General features: G+C 42.8%; 1 protein-coding gene across 1 annotated transcript; it reads left to right on the forward strand.

Moving 5' to 3' along the window:
- Nucleotides 1-224: 224 nt before the first annotated feature.
- On the forward strand, nt 225-15721 carry LOC143271915 (immunoglobulin alpha Fc receptor-like). Its single transcript, XM_076564578.1, has 5 exons — nt 225-293; nt 1216-1251; nt 8251-8532; nt 12659-12946; nt 14660-15721. The coding sequence occupies exons 1-5, from the start codon at nt 260-262 to the stop codon at nt 14821-14823; spliced, it is 804 nt and encodes a 267-aa protein (XP_076420693.1). The 5' UTR covers nt 225-259; the 3' UTR covers nt 14824-15721.
- Nucleotides 15722-15985: the final 264 nt, after the last annotated feature.

The raw sequence follows: 15985 nt of genomic DNA on the forward strand, positions 1-15985 counted from the left end.
ACCAATCAACATTGCATTGAGAAAAACCCTCCTTTCATGTCTGAAATATAAACAGGATTCTTGGTCTCTTCTAAAAGTCCACCCAAGAGCAGCTGAGAACTTTTCAAAAAGGAACTGTTCCATTTGCCTATGGAGCAAAAGATGTAGAAATCCTGTGGTCAGGAACTCAGACCTCACACATCCTGTGAGTCCTACAGTCTCAAAAGTATCTGTTGTCTATGAATGCACACAGACAGGAAGTTGAGGACATATCAACATCATGGCTCCACAGGACACCACCTTCCTGTGTCTCGGTGAGTCCTGAAATGAAACTGGGTTAACAAGAAAGACAGAGCTTCCACAAAAGCTAGAACCTCTCTTAACACAAAAGCTAGCTGATTTTAGTAGCAGCCAAGGATAGTTTAATCTCCTTATCATTCTGCTGAGGTGGTAGTAACTGGGTCTCTGTTAGAATCTTGTGGGGCTTGCTTGCCTATTCAATACATTTCATACTGTCTGGGTTTTTTGATGACTGCAGGGTAGAGACAGAGAGACTGAAAATGTAAGGGTGATCCTCAAGGTGTGTATGTTTTTGGAAAAAATATTCTTTTTTTTAAAGATTCATTTATTTATTTTGTATGCAGCATGTATGACTACAGGTCAGAAGAGGGCACCAGATGATTGTGAGCCACCATGTGGTTGCTGGGAATTGAACTCAGGGCCTCTGGAAGAGCAGTCAGTGCTCTTAACCTCTGAGCCATCTCTCCAGCCCCGGAAAAAATATTCTTGTGGATATACAGACATACATTTGAAAGCTAGAGCTAGACAGAAGAAATGATACAACACAGACAAAACTAGATTATCTATAGAGGTGAAAAATCAGTGATTGAAACTGACTGGCAGATTGATTGATAGATTGCACATAATTGATAAAGATTATCAATTAATAAATAATTCCTATATGGGTAGGTAGAGATGATCAACACATACATTTTCGCATACATACATACATAATAGATAGATAATAGATTATAGAGAGATAACTGAAATTACTATAGATAATAGCTATATAAATAATAGGTTGTAGATAAATGAATAGATAGGTAGACAGACACATATACACATACATACATACTTACATACATACATATTCACTCCATAACTCATTATTCAGGGAGACTTGTACCAGAGTTTGGATATTGGAAGGTTAAATTTTTATCAATGGTTCTCTTCCAGCAGTCTTCCTGGGCCAGACAATTTGGGCACAAGAAGGTAAGTGCCCTCTAAGTCCTGTCCATCACAACACCTTAAATGCTACTCATGACAGCTGTGGAGTAGAATGTTGGAAAGATAGTCTGAAGCCCAAGTAAACTCCCCTTCTACTCCCATTCTATTGTTTTCTGTTTCCACCACTGTGTTATCTCATTAAGGGGACCCCAGGCCCTTCTGTAGATACAGCCTTGTCCTCTGCTAGCTGCGTGTCTAACAAAGACCTGTGTTCTACTGAATAGTCATAAGAGGAAGCATAAGAGTTGGTTTTGTCTAACATCCTCCTGAGTGTTGATTCCTTTTTTCTCCAAAACCAAGGTTTGTTTACTTCACCTATTTAGAGGAAGTCGGTCTACTCTAGCTCTATTATACAGCCATGTACTCTACCACAATGCTGAGCCCTAAGTAGTACTGAGGGAAGCATTGACTTAAACTGAAGGAAGCAGTAATCAGGTTAAATTCTGCATATTTTGTCACTCTGACTCCTGTTTTGGTCTCCTAGTACATGTGAACACCTCACCTACCATGTCTTCTCTCTCCTGAATCCTTCCAAAGACTGAGTTATTTGTATGCTTAAGACACAGTTCTAGGTATCTCCCTCTGATAGCTCCTCAGAGCTGTCTTAGGTGCAGTGCTCTAAGTTGCCTCCCACCTTCCTCTTCCTGGCTTGTATCTGCTCCTCCAGAGTGTCTGTCTCTTCCCCTCTTCACCCATGCTTGCCTTCATTGAGTTTATCTTTCACTTTGTGCCTTTATCAACCCTCAGCCTTTCCTGTAGTGCCCCTTCTCTCTACAGTGCTCCATCCCACCTAGGCACACCTCCCACACAGTCCCTCCACTTCCCTGTCTGAACTTCCACACCAGTCGCCTGATCTCCTTTTCTACAACTTGACACTGTTGATCACAGAGCCACACATGTGCACTTGGGATCTCAACTGCACAAATTTACAGGGTACAATGGGATGAAATACTCAGTGTATTTAGACCACATGTGCTAACCAAACCAGATTAATTAATATTTATATCTCCATATATATGAAAATGCCACAGCATGCATCTGGAGGTCAGAGGACAACCTTGAATATCTGTCCTTGCCTTTTACCTTAGTATATCGTATTTAGGGCTTTTCAAATTCCTCTCTCCTGTTTATTCACAATAGGTTATTGAAAACTGTAGTCATCTAGAGAACTAGAATTTATTGAACTGCCCATTTTTCAGCCTTTGTCTGTCCCCAATCCCTCTAGTGACCATTATTCTATATTCAGGTCAAATTTATTGTCATCATCAATTATTGTTTATTTAATCTTGTATCTACAGGGCAAAATGTGATGTCGGGTATATGTTAACTATTCTTTCAATGTCTTCTAAATGACTGATTGATTGAGTGTTAGGATCAGGTGTGAAATTACTCAGCTGTTTTAACTATATGAAATCATGGAGGTAGTCACAAACCTCATTGGGGGATCTATGGGCAGTTAATGGGTTCTGGGGAAGGGATTGCCATTTTCTTCAGTAGTGTAGCTTACATGCCATTAAATAGCATCCCACATACATCCAATAAACTCTGATGAAAACTGGTGGGTCAAATAAGACATCACCAGGTTTCTCCCTAACCCCCAAATGTCCCCTCTATTAAGCTTCTCTTTCATTACTCTCTCACTCCATCCTGCCCCCAACTACCTCCCATGCCAAGCCCACCCAACCTAATCCCTCATGTGCCCATCCCCCCACCCGGCCCCCAACCCCAACCCCAGTTTACCCAGGAGATCTGTTCTATTTCCCCTTCTCAGGGAAATCCGTGCATCCCTTTTGGGGCCCTCTTTATTATCTAGCCTCTCTGTGGCTGTGGATTGTAGGCTGGTTATCCTTTACTTCACTCCTAATATCCACTTATGAGTGGGTACATACCATGTTTGTCTTTCTGAGTCTGGATTACCTCACTCAGAATAATTTTTTTTCTAATTCCTCTATTTGCCTGCTAGTTTCGTGAGGTCATTGTTTTTTACATCTGAGTAATATTCCATTGTGTCAATGTACCAAATTACTTTATCCATTTTTTGGTTGAGGAGAATCTAGGTTGTTTTCAAGTTCTGGGTATTACAAATAATGCTGCTATGAACACAGTTGAGCAAGTGTCCTTGTTGTATGTATGACTGAGCATCCTGTGGGTATATGCTCAAGATTGGTAAAGCTGGGCCTGGAGGTAGATTGATTTCCAATTTTCTGAGAAACCGCCATATTGATTTCCAAAATAGCTGTAAAAGTTTTCACTCCCACCAGCAGTGGAGGAGTGTTCTCCTTACTCTACATCCTCTCTAACACAAGCTGTCATTACTGTTTCTTTATCTTAGCCATTCTGAAAGGTATAAGATGGTATCTCAGAGTTGTTTTGATTTGCATTTCCCTAGTGACTATTCTGTAAGAAAGGCTAAGATCAAAAACACTGAAGACAGCTTATGTTGGAGAGGATGTGGAGCAAGGGGAACTCTCCTCCACTGTTGGTGGGAGTGCAGACTGATACAGCCACCGTAGGACATACATGAGCTACAGAGATGATGCTGACAGGAAGTTAGCCCAAGTTGTTTATGCAGAGATTAGATACAAATGATGCTGAAAGGAAGTTTGCTCAAGTTCTTTATGCTGAGATAAGATACAAAGATCAGGAGATAATGTCAGTGCATAAACAACTCCTAAACAAGGAAATGAGTATAGGGTAAACTTTAAAACAATTGGTTGGTTCCTTCCACTTCCTCCTAGGGTTCTGATGTTTTTCTTCTATAAAAGAGGCTTACTGCCTAACAATAAACAAGTTCTTGCTTGACTCCCCACTGCATCTGATTGTCTCCGACTAAGAGGAAGGCTGGGAAATGGGTGAGCGGTGCACTTACCTTTCCTTAGTTCTAGGCCACCTCTTCAGAGGTGACCTAAGTTCCCAGTGGGGCAAGACCCCCACACGGCCACTTTGCAAATCAGTATAGTGGTTTCTCAGAAAATTGGGAATTGATCTACCTCAAAACCTTTGGGTATATGCCCAAGATAGCACTCTTGGGCATATACCCAAAGGATGCTCAATCATACCACAAGGATACTTGCTCAACTGTGTTCATAGCCACATTATTCATAATAGCCATAACATGGAAACAACCTAAATTCCCTTCAACTGAAGAATGGATAAAGAAAATGTGGTACATATACACAGTAGTGTATTACTTGGATGTGAAAAAAATCATGAAATTTGCAGGCAAATGAAGGGAACTAGAAAATATCATCCTGAGTGAGGATGTTGAACAGTTCTTAAGTGTCTTCCAATCATTTGAGATTCTTCTGTTGAGAATTCTGTTTATATCTGTACCCATTTTTAATTAGATTATTTGGTTTTTTTATGTCTCACTCCTTGATTTCTTTGTATATTTTGGAGATCACCCCTGTCAGATGTGAGGTTAGTGAAGATCTTTTCCCATTCTGTAAGCTACCATTTTGTCTTATTGACGGTGTTCTTTTCCTTACAGAAGCTTTTCAGTTTCAGGAGATCCCATTTGTTAGTTGTCTATCTCAGTGTCTGTGCTGCTGGTGTTATATTCAGGAAGTTGCCTCCTGTACCGACAGATTCAAGCTACTTCCCACTTCCTCTTCTATCAGGTTCAGTGTAAATGGATTTGTTAACTGTTGAGGTCTTTTATCCACTTGGACTTGAGTTTTGCACAGGGCAATACATATGGATCTATTTGCATTCTTCTACATGTGGACTTCCAGTTACACCAGCACCATTTGTTGAAGATGCTATTTTTTTTCTATTGTACAGTTTTGGCTTCTTTGTCAAAAAATCAGGTGTTCAGAGGTGTGTGGATTAATGTCAGGGTCTTCAGTTCTATTCCATTGATCCACATGTCGGTTTTTATGCAAATACCAAGCTGGTTTTGTAACTATACCTCTATAGTACAGCTTGAAGTGAGGGATGATGATACCTCTGGAAGTTTCTTTATTGTACAAGATTGTTTTAGCTATCCTGGATTATTTGTTTTTCCATATGAAGTTGAGTATTGTTCTTTCAAGGTCTGTGAAGAATTGCGTTGGGGTTTTGATTAAAATTGTGTTGAATCTGTAGATTGCTTTTGGTAAGATTGCCATTATTAATATGTTAATCCTACCTATCCATGAGTGTGGGAGATCTTCTCATTTTCTGATATCTTCTTCAATTTCTTTCTTCAAAGACTTAAAGTTCTTGTCATATAGGTCTTTCACTTGTTTGGCTAGAGTTACCCCCAGGATATTTTCTGTTACTTGTGGTTATTGTGAAGAGTGTTGTTTCTCTGATTTTTTCTTATCCCATTTACCATTTGTATGTAGAAGGACTACTGAATTTTTAGTTAATCTTGTGTCCTACAATATTACCGAAGGTGTTCATCAGCTGGTGCTTATCAGGTTTAGGGGAACCTGTTCCCCATGCTGGATTACCTCACCCAGCCTTGGCATAGGGCTTGATCTTGCCTCAACTTGATGTGCCATGTTTTGTGCATCCCCATGGGAGGCCTGGCCTTTTCTGAATGGAGATGATGGAGGAGGAGTGAATTGGGAGGGAGTGGATAGGAGGTGGGGAGAGAATGGGAGGAGAGGAGGGAGGGGAAACTGTGGTCAGTATGTAAAATAAATGAAAAAAATTAAAAATGAAAAAAACCCACATGGTGAAGGGAAAAAAGTAGACATCTAAAGGGCTTTTTGACAAGGGTGAATTTGGCAACAGAGCAGGAAGATCAGAGAGAGAAATGGGGGTGGTGAAAATGACCAAAGTGTATTTTAAGTGCACATGTGGAAATGAAAAAGCATTTTAAAATCACATTTCTAAACATCCACATATGAGAGTGAACATGTAGTACTTACATTTTAGTTTTGGTTTGGCTTTGTGATACCAAAGGTCACACCCATGACTTCCTGTGTGATGGGAAGCATTACACCAACTCAGCTGCACCCACAGAGCAGACACCCACGACGAAGAGAATCTGAGGGCTTTGAGTGCCCCATTGCCTATTCCATACAATGATTAAAAGCTGAGAATAAAGTCTTAAAGATGCAAAAAATCGCTTGCTCAAGGCAATCAACAGTAAAGCCAGGAAGATAACTAACATGTTCTGGCTCCCTGTGAGGTCCTGGACTCAGCACCAGGATCTGTCCATTCTGGTTCCAGGTCGCCTGGCCCTGGCCCTCAGAACTCTTCATTCCTCTATCAGATACATACATACATGCACATGTGTGTGTATTTATACATGTATGTGTGTATGTATTATTATAAAATATACACAAATATGCATGCAATCACACACACATATCTCTTTTACAATTTTTTTTTTTATTTTGGGTACTTGGAGACAAGAAATGGGTTTGAAGTCCAGATGCTGACTAAGGGAGAGTGACAATTTACTGGTTCATGGTTACAGGGTTTCTATCTGAGGTTGTGAAACCATCATAAATGGTGATGATGAGTGTACAGCATGATGAAGCAATCAGTGCAACTAAATTAACACGAACAGTCATTTTTTTAAAAAGCCTAGCAATGGCGGTACACATCTGTAACCCAAATTCTTGGGAGGCAAAATGGTTGTGAGTTTGAAACTGCATAGTAAAACCCTGTATATATGTCAATGTATGAAATATAGCCAAAATAACTGCTTCCTTTGGGAGGGTTGTTCATGTATGTGCAGGTGAGCATGCACATCTGTGTGCATATAGTGGACATAGGACAAAATTGCTGTTGTTCCCCTTCAGGTGATGTCCACCTTCTTGTTCTTTTAAAAATAATTAATTACACTTGTTCTTTGACAAGTTCATACCTGTATACAGTGAATTCTTATTGATGACACTCCCACACTTTCTCTTACCTCCCTCCTACACTCCTTACCCTCCACTTCTTCCCTACAAGTCTCTTTCACATGTCCATGCCTTTTTGGTTTGTGTGTGTGAGGGGTGTGTGTGTGTGTGTGTGTGTGTGTGTGTGTGTGTGTGTGTGTGTGTGTATTTGTCCCAATGAGTTTAACCAGGGCCTCCTGAGAAACCATGGGTTTACAGGCATCCACTGGAGCCTGAAGGACTCACTAATGGGTACATAACTCAAGATAATGCCTACCCCTTCCTCAGAATCCATTAGTAATCAATAATTCAGCAAAGAGGGGTGAGGTCAGGGGGGCTCTTGTCCCATCTATCATTAGTTATTGACAAGCCGTATTCTGCAGACTCTTTGCCAGCAGCTGCTGCTGCTGTGAAATATGTTTGCATTGGCTATGTCATCCCCAAAGGATGACATTTGACAGCTCGTCTCTCTATCTTCCACCTCTTACCTACTTTCCACACACTTTCCAATTATGTTCCCTGAGACTTAGAGGAGGTGGTTTAAGTCTCCCATTTAGGGCTGTACACTCAGCCTTCACAAATTATCAGCATCACAGGCAGCCATGAGTCTCTGCACTCACTGCTGTTCTTTGAAGCAGAATCTCTCACTGGCCTGGGGCTCACTGATTAAGCTAGCCTGACTGGCCCGAAAGCCCTGGAATTTGCTTGCCTCTGCCTCCACAATGGGTTTATAAGTGCACCTCACCACTTCTGGTTGTTGGTGTGAGGTCTGGAGAGGCAAAGTTAGGTGCTCATTCTTGCAAATCAAGGGGGCTAGAGAGATGCCTCAATGGTTAAAAGTGCTGGCTGTTCTTCCAAAGGACCCCGGTTCAACTCCCAGCACCCACGTGGCAGCTCACAACTGTCTGTAACTCCAAGATCTGACACCTTACACAGACACACACGCAGGCAACACGCCAATACATATAAAAGAAAAAGAAATTAATTGAAACACAGAGATTGCAGGTCAAGCACTTTAGCAACTGAGATTTATCTCCAGACACAATACTATTTCAAATTGAAATGGTTATAGGTCCTTTGCAGTTTAACTCATGGCCCCCAACACAGATGAAATAAAATAGCTTCTGCAAGCCATCTGAGCCTAGGCTCCGTTTCCTTTCAGAACTTCCCATTCCTACCTTATCTGCTGCCACAAGTCCTGTGGTTCCCTGGAATGGTTCTGTGAGGATTCTCTGCCGGGGAATACCCGAAGCCTTCCTGTATCAGCTGTCCCTGATGAAAAACTCCACACACACAGTCATCGAGAAGAAATTAGGATTTCAGAAGAAGGCTGAATTCATCATCAACCACATGAATACAACCATGGCAGGAGGTTATCAGTGTCAGTATAAGAAGAAGTACCACTGGTCAGAGTGGAGCAAACCCCTGGAGGTGGTGGTGACAGGTAAGGAGACATCTTGGGAACCTGGCCTTCAGATGGTTTTGTCTTAATGAGCAGACTTTGGCTTTTGCTTTTATTTTTGTTCATTACAATTGTTAGGAGGTAACTTCACACAGTGTACGCAGTGCACACTAACCACTCTCGCCCCCACTTCTATTCATTTTTGTTTTGTGACACACTGAGATTAACCAGTGTCATTCCCATTACTAAGGGTTTGTAGATAACGTCTGGAGCCTGGCAGGCACCTCAGTAGGTACACAACTAAAGGCAAAGATTCCCCCTCCCCAAGAGTCTGTCAAGAGCCAGTAATCCCGTCATAAAGGGCAGGAGCCCCTGATTACTTCCTCATCCCCCAAGTCCCCTGCTTCCTTGACCTACTGTTGACAGGGTTGCTCTTGTGTGGACCCAATGCAGGTAATTACGGTTGTATGTTAATAATTGTGGTGGGTCTGTCAAGTCTAGAGAATGACATTTACTAGCTCTCACCCTGTCCTCTGACTCTTGAATACTTCCCATTCACCTTTGGACAGTGTTCCCTGAGTCTTAGACAGGGATGGTATAAATGTCTTGTTTATGTTTGGGACCACAGCTATCTTTTTTCTCTATATCTTGGGCAGCTGTGAGTCTCTGCATTAGATGATGTTCATACTTTTTTAATTTTTATTTAAATTGTTTTCATACAATATATTTTTATCATATTCTTTTCCCTCCCGCAATTCTTCCCAGATCCTCCCCACCTCACATATTTTTAGGATAGCTTTAGGTTCAGAAAAACTAAGAAGATGTTGAAGACTGAGAAGATCAAGAACGAATGAATAAATATTGATCTCTCTCTTAGCTGGTATCTCAAGTATATTCAGAGTTCCTTAGTTGCTATCTAATGGCCTTTATCTACTCCAGGACCCCACCCAAGATCTTACATTGTATTTAGTTCTCTCTCTTGCTTTTGATAGCCTTGACAGTTTTGAAGAGCATGGGTAAGTATTTTCTGGGACTTTCCATTCTTGGAAATTGACTGATACTTTTCTCCTTTTCTCATGACTACACTGGGTCATGGGGTCATTACAAGAAAACCAGAGGCTATGCATGTTGTATTTCAACTGTTCTTTACCACAAAAAACATAACTGTGTCAGGTGATATATGTGCTATTCACTCCAATTAGCCATTACAAAATGTATACATTTATCAAATGTCTTGGCTTGCATGATAGATATACAACATCATAGTGTACATGATAAACACACAAAACCTTTTTAGTTTTAAAAATAAGCCAGATGTGATGATGCACACTAGTAACTCAATAATCCCAGAGGTGGAGGCAGGAGAAGCAGACGTTCTAGGTCATCCATTGCTCCGTAGTTAATTTGAGGTCAGCCCCGGCTACATGAGAGCCTTTTGACAGAAACAGAGAAGGGGCAGAGGAAGGGAAGGGTTGAGGAGAAGATGACGGGAGGAGAGAGAGAGAGTGGAAATGGGAGGAGAGGGGAAGGGAGAGGAGGGGAGAGAAGGACAGGGGACAAGAAGGGATGAAAAATTGGGTGTGTACTGGTGTACATCAGTAACCCCAGCACTCAAGGTGAGACAGAAGGATCATAAGATCAAAGCGAATCTGAGTTACATTTCAAGACCCTGTCTCAAAATTTAAATAAATAAAAAAATCGACCCACAAGCCAGCCTGGGTGGGTGGAATTCACCCACAGGCCCTCCCAGCACCTCAAGGCAACTCTATGGTGGAGAAATGGGAGAGAAAGAGAAGCAGAGCCGATCATGTGCTGAGAGAGAGGCAGAACCGAGGAAGCAAAGGCAGTGAGGAAGAGGTTGATGTGGGTGGCCTGAACTGCCACCCAGGGCCATGATGATATTCAGCCGAGCTTCTACCAAGAACCATGTCTGGGTCTGTGACCCTACAGCAGCCAGGATCTGTGTGGATGTCCATGGCTCCTGTTACCACTAAAGGCCGTGCAGATGCCGAGCATCTGGGTCACCACCTGGGACCGTGTTGGTGTCTGAGTGCCATGCTGCCCCCAGATCATACTGGGCCATGGTGACGGCCAGGCCTGAACTGCTGCAGAGCGCCATGTCTGCATCTGTGGCCTGCCTCAGCCAGGGTCTGTGTGGATGTCTGCAGCTCCTGTTAGCATCAAAGACTACAGCTGCCAGGGGTCTGAGCAGCCATTTGTGGCCATGCTGCTGTCAGTGCCATACTGATCTGTGTGGCCTGTCCTGCCCCAGAACCAGAGTGACATCTGAGTCTGAGCTACTGACAAGGGCCATGTCTGGGTCCATGGTCCTACTGCATTTGGGGTCTGTGTTGATGCCTGTGGCCCATGTTACCCCCTGGGGGAGGAGAGAATGCAAATCACACATGTCAAAATCCAAGAGACATGCTGAGCTGGCCCCACCCTTGACTGGCCCTGCCCCCCCCCGTTGCTGCAGCAGGAGACTTGGCCCCGCCCCACATGGGAGAGCTGGCCCTGACTGCCTTGGCCCTAGGAGATCTGGCCACAACCCTCCCTCACCATGGGCACAGGATAGCTAACCCCGATGGTGGGGAACACAGGAGAGCTAGCTCTGCTCCTTGCCGGAGGGGTGTAGTCCCAGCAGAGGATAGGAATGACCAGCTCAGCTACTACACAGGTATCTCATCCAGTGCTTTGAGTTGGCCTACCCTAACATCTACCCCATCTATGGAGCACATGAAGGGACTGGTCCTGTGGAACCAGAGCTGCGGCATCTCCATGACTCCGGACAACAGTGGGATACTTAAAAGGAGTTTTGTGGGGGGGCAGTATTGATGGTGTACCAAAAGCCAGAGAGGCCTTGAACCAGACCAACAACTTATTACCATGGACAACTGCAAGTAAAGCCATTGGGACAAAAGGGTCTATTGTGTGACACACCGCAGCTCCCAGTGCCACTAAGATGAGCCAAGAGGTGTTGGAGAGGTGGGAAGGACAAAGGAGTGAGGTGTTTGGGGGGGGTTGTTTGTTAATTAATGTTTTTCTTTGGGGGAGCTGCAAGGGGGAACAGCACATATGGAAGGACAGGGAAATGAGTGGGATTGCAGCGCACGATGTCAATTCCCCAAAGAATCAATAAAAGATATTTAATTTTTTTAATCTTTAAAAATTAGGGGGGAAAAGTCAATAATGAAAAGTAGTGTGGTGTTTGCCTCTTATACATGAAGCCCTGGATTCCATCCCCATAACAAATAATAAGTTTGCTTTTGTTCTTGTCAGGTTGTGTGTGTGTGTGTGTGTGTGTGTGTGTGTGTGTGTGTGTGTGTGTTTAGTACTGCTTCTCTTTTCACGTCATATAGTCATGCATTAATTTATGTATCTATATAAAAGTCTATGATGCACAATTGAGAGAAAACATGATTTTTCTGAGTCTGACTAAATTTACTTAATATAATAATCTCCAGTTATATCCATTTTTGTCTTCGTGGTTGGAAACAACCGTGTTGTACATCGTATGCCCCAGATAGACATGGAGTTAATTCCATAAAATTTCTACTTGTGAGACAGAGTCTCACTCAGTATCCCACACGAACCTTTACTCGTGACTTTCCTACCTCACCCACCCCCCCGAGTGCTGAGGTTACATCCACAAACCATAATGCCTGGCTGCAAATATTTTTTTAATAGAAAAAGGAGAACATCTTTTAGTCAATTTCCTCAACTGAATTGTTTTTCTTGTTAAAAGATTTATTTATTTCTGTATATGAGTGTGTTGTCTGAATGTATATCTGCACATCAGAAGAGTGCATCGGATCCCATGGAACTGCAGTTACAGATGGTTGTGAGCCACCATGTGGGGTCTGGGAATTGAACTCAGGACCTCTGAAAGAGCAGCCAATGTTCTTATCTGCTGATCCCTCTCTCCAGCATCAACTGATTTTTTTTATTATTTTCTGTATATGGATTTTATGCCTGCCAGTGGACCATGTGAATGCAGTGCCCTTAGAAGCCAGAAGAGGGCATCAAATCCCTAGAACTGAAGTTACAAGCAGTTGCCACTCTGATAGAGCAGCCAGTGCTTTTAACTGCAGACCCACTGCCCCCAGCCCCTGAAAACAATTGTTTAAAGAACAAAATTTTGCTAACAGCTCACTGTCTTCTCTTTCAGGCTTATACGACAAACCTGTCCTCTCCACAGATCAAAGCCTTGCGCTGATACCAGGAGGGAACATTTCTTTCCAGTGCAGTTCAGCACACACCCTGTTCAGCAGATTTTCACTGGCCAAGGAGGGAGACACTTCATCGCCATGGCACCAACCTGAAGAGTATCAGGGCAACTTCAGTCTTGGTCCTGTGGACGCTGGCTTCTCTGGGAACTACAGGTGCTACGGTTGGCACAGCAACAGCCCCCATGTGTGGTCAGCCCCCAGTAATGCCCTGGAGATCCTTGTCACAGGTAGATGCATCACAGTCCGGCTCTTTGTTTTCCACCAGTGCTGCCTGTAGGTGGGAGTGTGAAGAGGTGTTCTGAGAAAGAGGCGTATGGCAGTAAAGACTCACTCTCCCGAGGAGCATGAGGAGAAAGGGGCGTGTGTGTGTGTGTGTGTGTGTGTGTGTGTGTGTGTGTGTGTGTATGCACAATGCTGGCAGGGGCCAGAAGAGGGTGATTGATTCCCTGAAGCTGAATTTACAGGTGATTCTGAACCATCCAGTGTGGGTGCTGGAAACTGAACCCAGGACCTCGGCAAGTGCAGCAAATGCTTTTAACCACTGCACCATCCCTCCATCTTCTCAGTCTATTGATAAAGGAGAGAATCACATTCAGGGTCACTTATTTTAGTAGCTAGTAATCTTTAAATTCACTTTGAGAATCCACTGGGAGTGATTGACTATAAAGATTGAATCATAAGACTCATCTATTTTGTTGTTGACATATAAAACTGCACTTGAAGGAGCAAAAAAAAAGGTGAGATTTCTGGTAGAGGAAACTAGTTGCTGGTAGCTGAGTGGGTTGACCACATTCTGCTTCTCCTGCCCATCTTTTGAGAAAAGTATCATCACCCCAGCGATGCTGTGAGCTCTGCAGTGTGGTAACCGTGTGTCACAAGGTTGTAAAGCTAGATGGGTCTTTCCAATGAGTGGCAGAGAGACACCTGGATTTCCCTGCAGAATAATTAGAGTTCAATTAAAAACGTTCAATTAAACAAGAACACATTGCTGATGGATTAGAGGCTTAACTGCCAAGTATATCCTGTGGGAGACCACAGAAGAGAATTACCTTGACCCTGACATAGGAAATGGCTTCTAAAACAAGATACAGGACATGCTTGCTCTAAAGAAAAGAAATAATGAACTCAACCAAACTAAATCTTAAAATGCATGTTCATGATAATGATAAAAGGAAAAAATCACATTTCATATAATTGACTAGGTCATGGAATCTATTTGTAGTTCTGAGATAGAGTCTCACAAACTTATGCATGCTAGAGAAACTTTCGTTTAACAGGAGAATATTATTGAACATTCAATTTTTCTGAACATTGTCGGCTCATATATTACATTACAGCCATGGGGGCAGGGGAAACAGATTTATAAAGATAAAGACCAACTAACCTATGAAAAAATTTTAAAAAAAGTAGCTCACTTGAGCATCATTGTCTACAAATGTCATACAATAATTGGAAATGAGAAGTTGGAATGAAGTTGAGCGACAGAGCACCTGCCTAGCATGCATAAGGCAATTGGCTCCATCATTATCACAATGGTCATTTTTAAGTAGAGATATGTTTTAGCTAAACTTATCTTAAATCTTGCAGTGATGGTGTGTCTATTTTGCCACATTTGAGAGGAACATAAATTGTCATGTAGGGTGAGGAAAGTATGAAGGAAAAAATTCAGAGCTCCTGACTCAGGGAGGTATTGACCAAATGAGGTGAGAAAATAAAGCACAACTCCTCCTTTCCCTGGAACCACAATTTCTCACCCTTGGTCTTTCTCTATCTCACACACCCTAGAAGTGTGGTGACTGTGAATATGTGAGCTCATTAAAAAGGGCTAAGACCGGGTTTTGGCAATGTATAGGGCAAAGAGTCCCTACTTCAGGGATATAGAACTGAGATAGAATGGATCATGGCCAATAATTACCCATTTCTTTCCCTTATGTCTCTAGACTCCAGCAAGCAAAATTCCATGATGGAGAATTCAATCCGGATGGGTATGGCAGGGCTGGTCCTTGTGGTTCTCTTGGTGATACTAGCTGAAGATTGGAACAGCCGCAGGGTATCACACAAGGAAGACTTTCAGGAATTGGCTGCACAGAGATGGAGCAAATAGTGGCTGTGGGTAAACACTGGGAACTGCAGGTGGGGATGCATCTTGCAAAAAGGAAAAGCCATTAGAAGCCTGGATCCATCTGCGGAACGTAAGGTTCGAGGGTAAAGTGTCCATCACAGGCTCATGTGTTTGAACACTTACTCCCCAGCAGAGGGCGCTGTGTGGGGAGATGTGATATATGTAGGCCACTGGAGGCTACTCTTTGAAGGTGATGCTCACTTTGGGTTCCCATCTAGCTCTCTGCCACTGTCACTCCCATGGAGCTGCTCCTATTGCATGCTCTCCTGCCATAATAGAATACTCTCTTTGAAAACATGGACCAAATCAGCCTTGTCTTCCTTTCTTTCAAGACAAAAAAATCCATAGTACACAGAGTTATCACACGGTGTGGTCCTAGGTGGATCTGATGCTATTTCTTCTCTACTGGTTAGTATGAGGGTTAGTTTTTTTAATATATTTTTTTCTTTTATTTGTGAGATTATAATATAACTACATCATTTTCCCCTTCCCTTAGTTAGTTGTTGTTTTTTTCTTGGTTGTGTTTTTTGGGAAGGGAGCAGTCAACTAGACACAAGCTAGGGTTATCCGGGAAGAGGAGATGTCCATTGAGAAAATGTCTCAATCAGATTGTCCTGTAGGCAAATCTGTGGGACATTTTCTTGATTAATGATTGATGTGGGGGACCACAGATCACTGTGGGTGGTGCCACCTTGGGCAGGTGGTTCTGGGTTTTATAAAATGCAAACTGAGCAAGCTAGTACACACCACTCTTCCATGGCCTCTGCTTCAGTTCCTGCATCCGTGTTCCTGCATCCATGTTCCTGCCTTGATTTCCTACCTCGGCTTCCCCTGATGACAGACTGTAACCTATAAGCCAAATAAATCTTTTCCTCCCCAAGTTGCTTCTGTCATGGTGTTTTACCACAGCTGTAGAAAGCAAACCGAGACCATTGATTATAATTATAATTTTCCATCTTTTTAACATCCTTTTTGTGTTCCTCCTTTTGTGATACTGGAGGCTGAACTGATGGTCTCACGCATGGTCGATGAGTTTTCTACAACTGAGTTGCACCCCCAGCCCTCTTTTCATTTTAAGAGTTTTCATAGAGTTGTCCAGGCTAGACTTGAACTCACTTTGTGGCCCAGTCTAACATCAAACTTG

Source organism: Peromyscus maniculatus, chromosome 1 (genome assembly GCF_049852395.1).
Source record: "Peromyscus maniculatus bairdii isolate BWxNUB_F1_BW_parent chromosome 1, HU_Pman_BW_mat_3.1, whole genome shotgun sequence".
Lineage (NCBI taxonomy): Eukaryota > Metazoa > Chordata > Mammalia > Rodentia > Cricetidae > Peromyscus > Peromyscus maniculatus.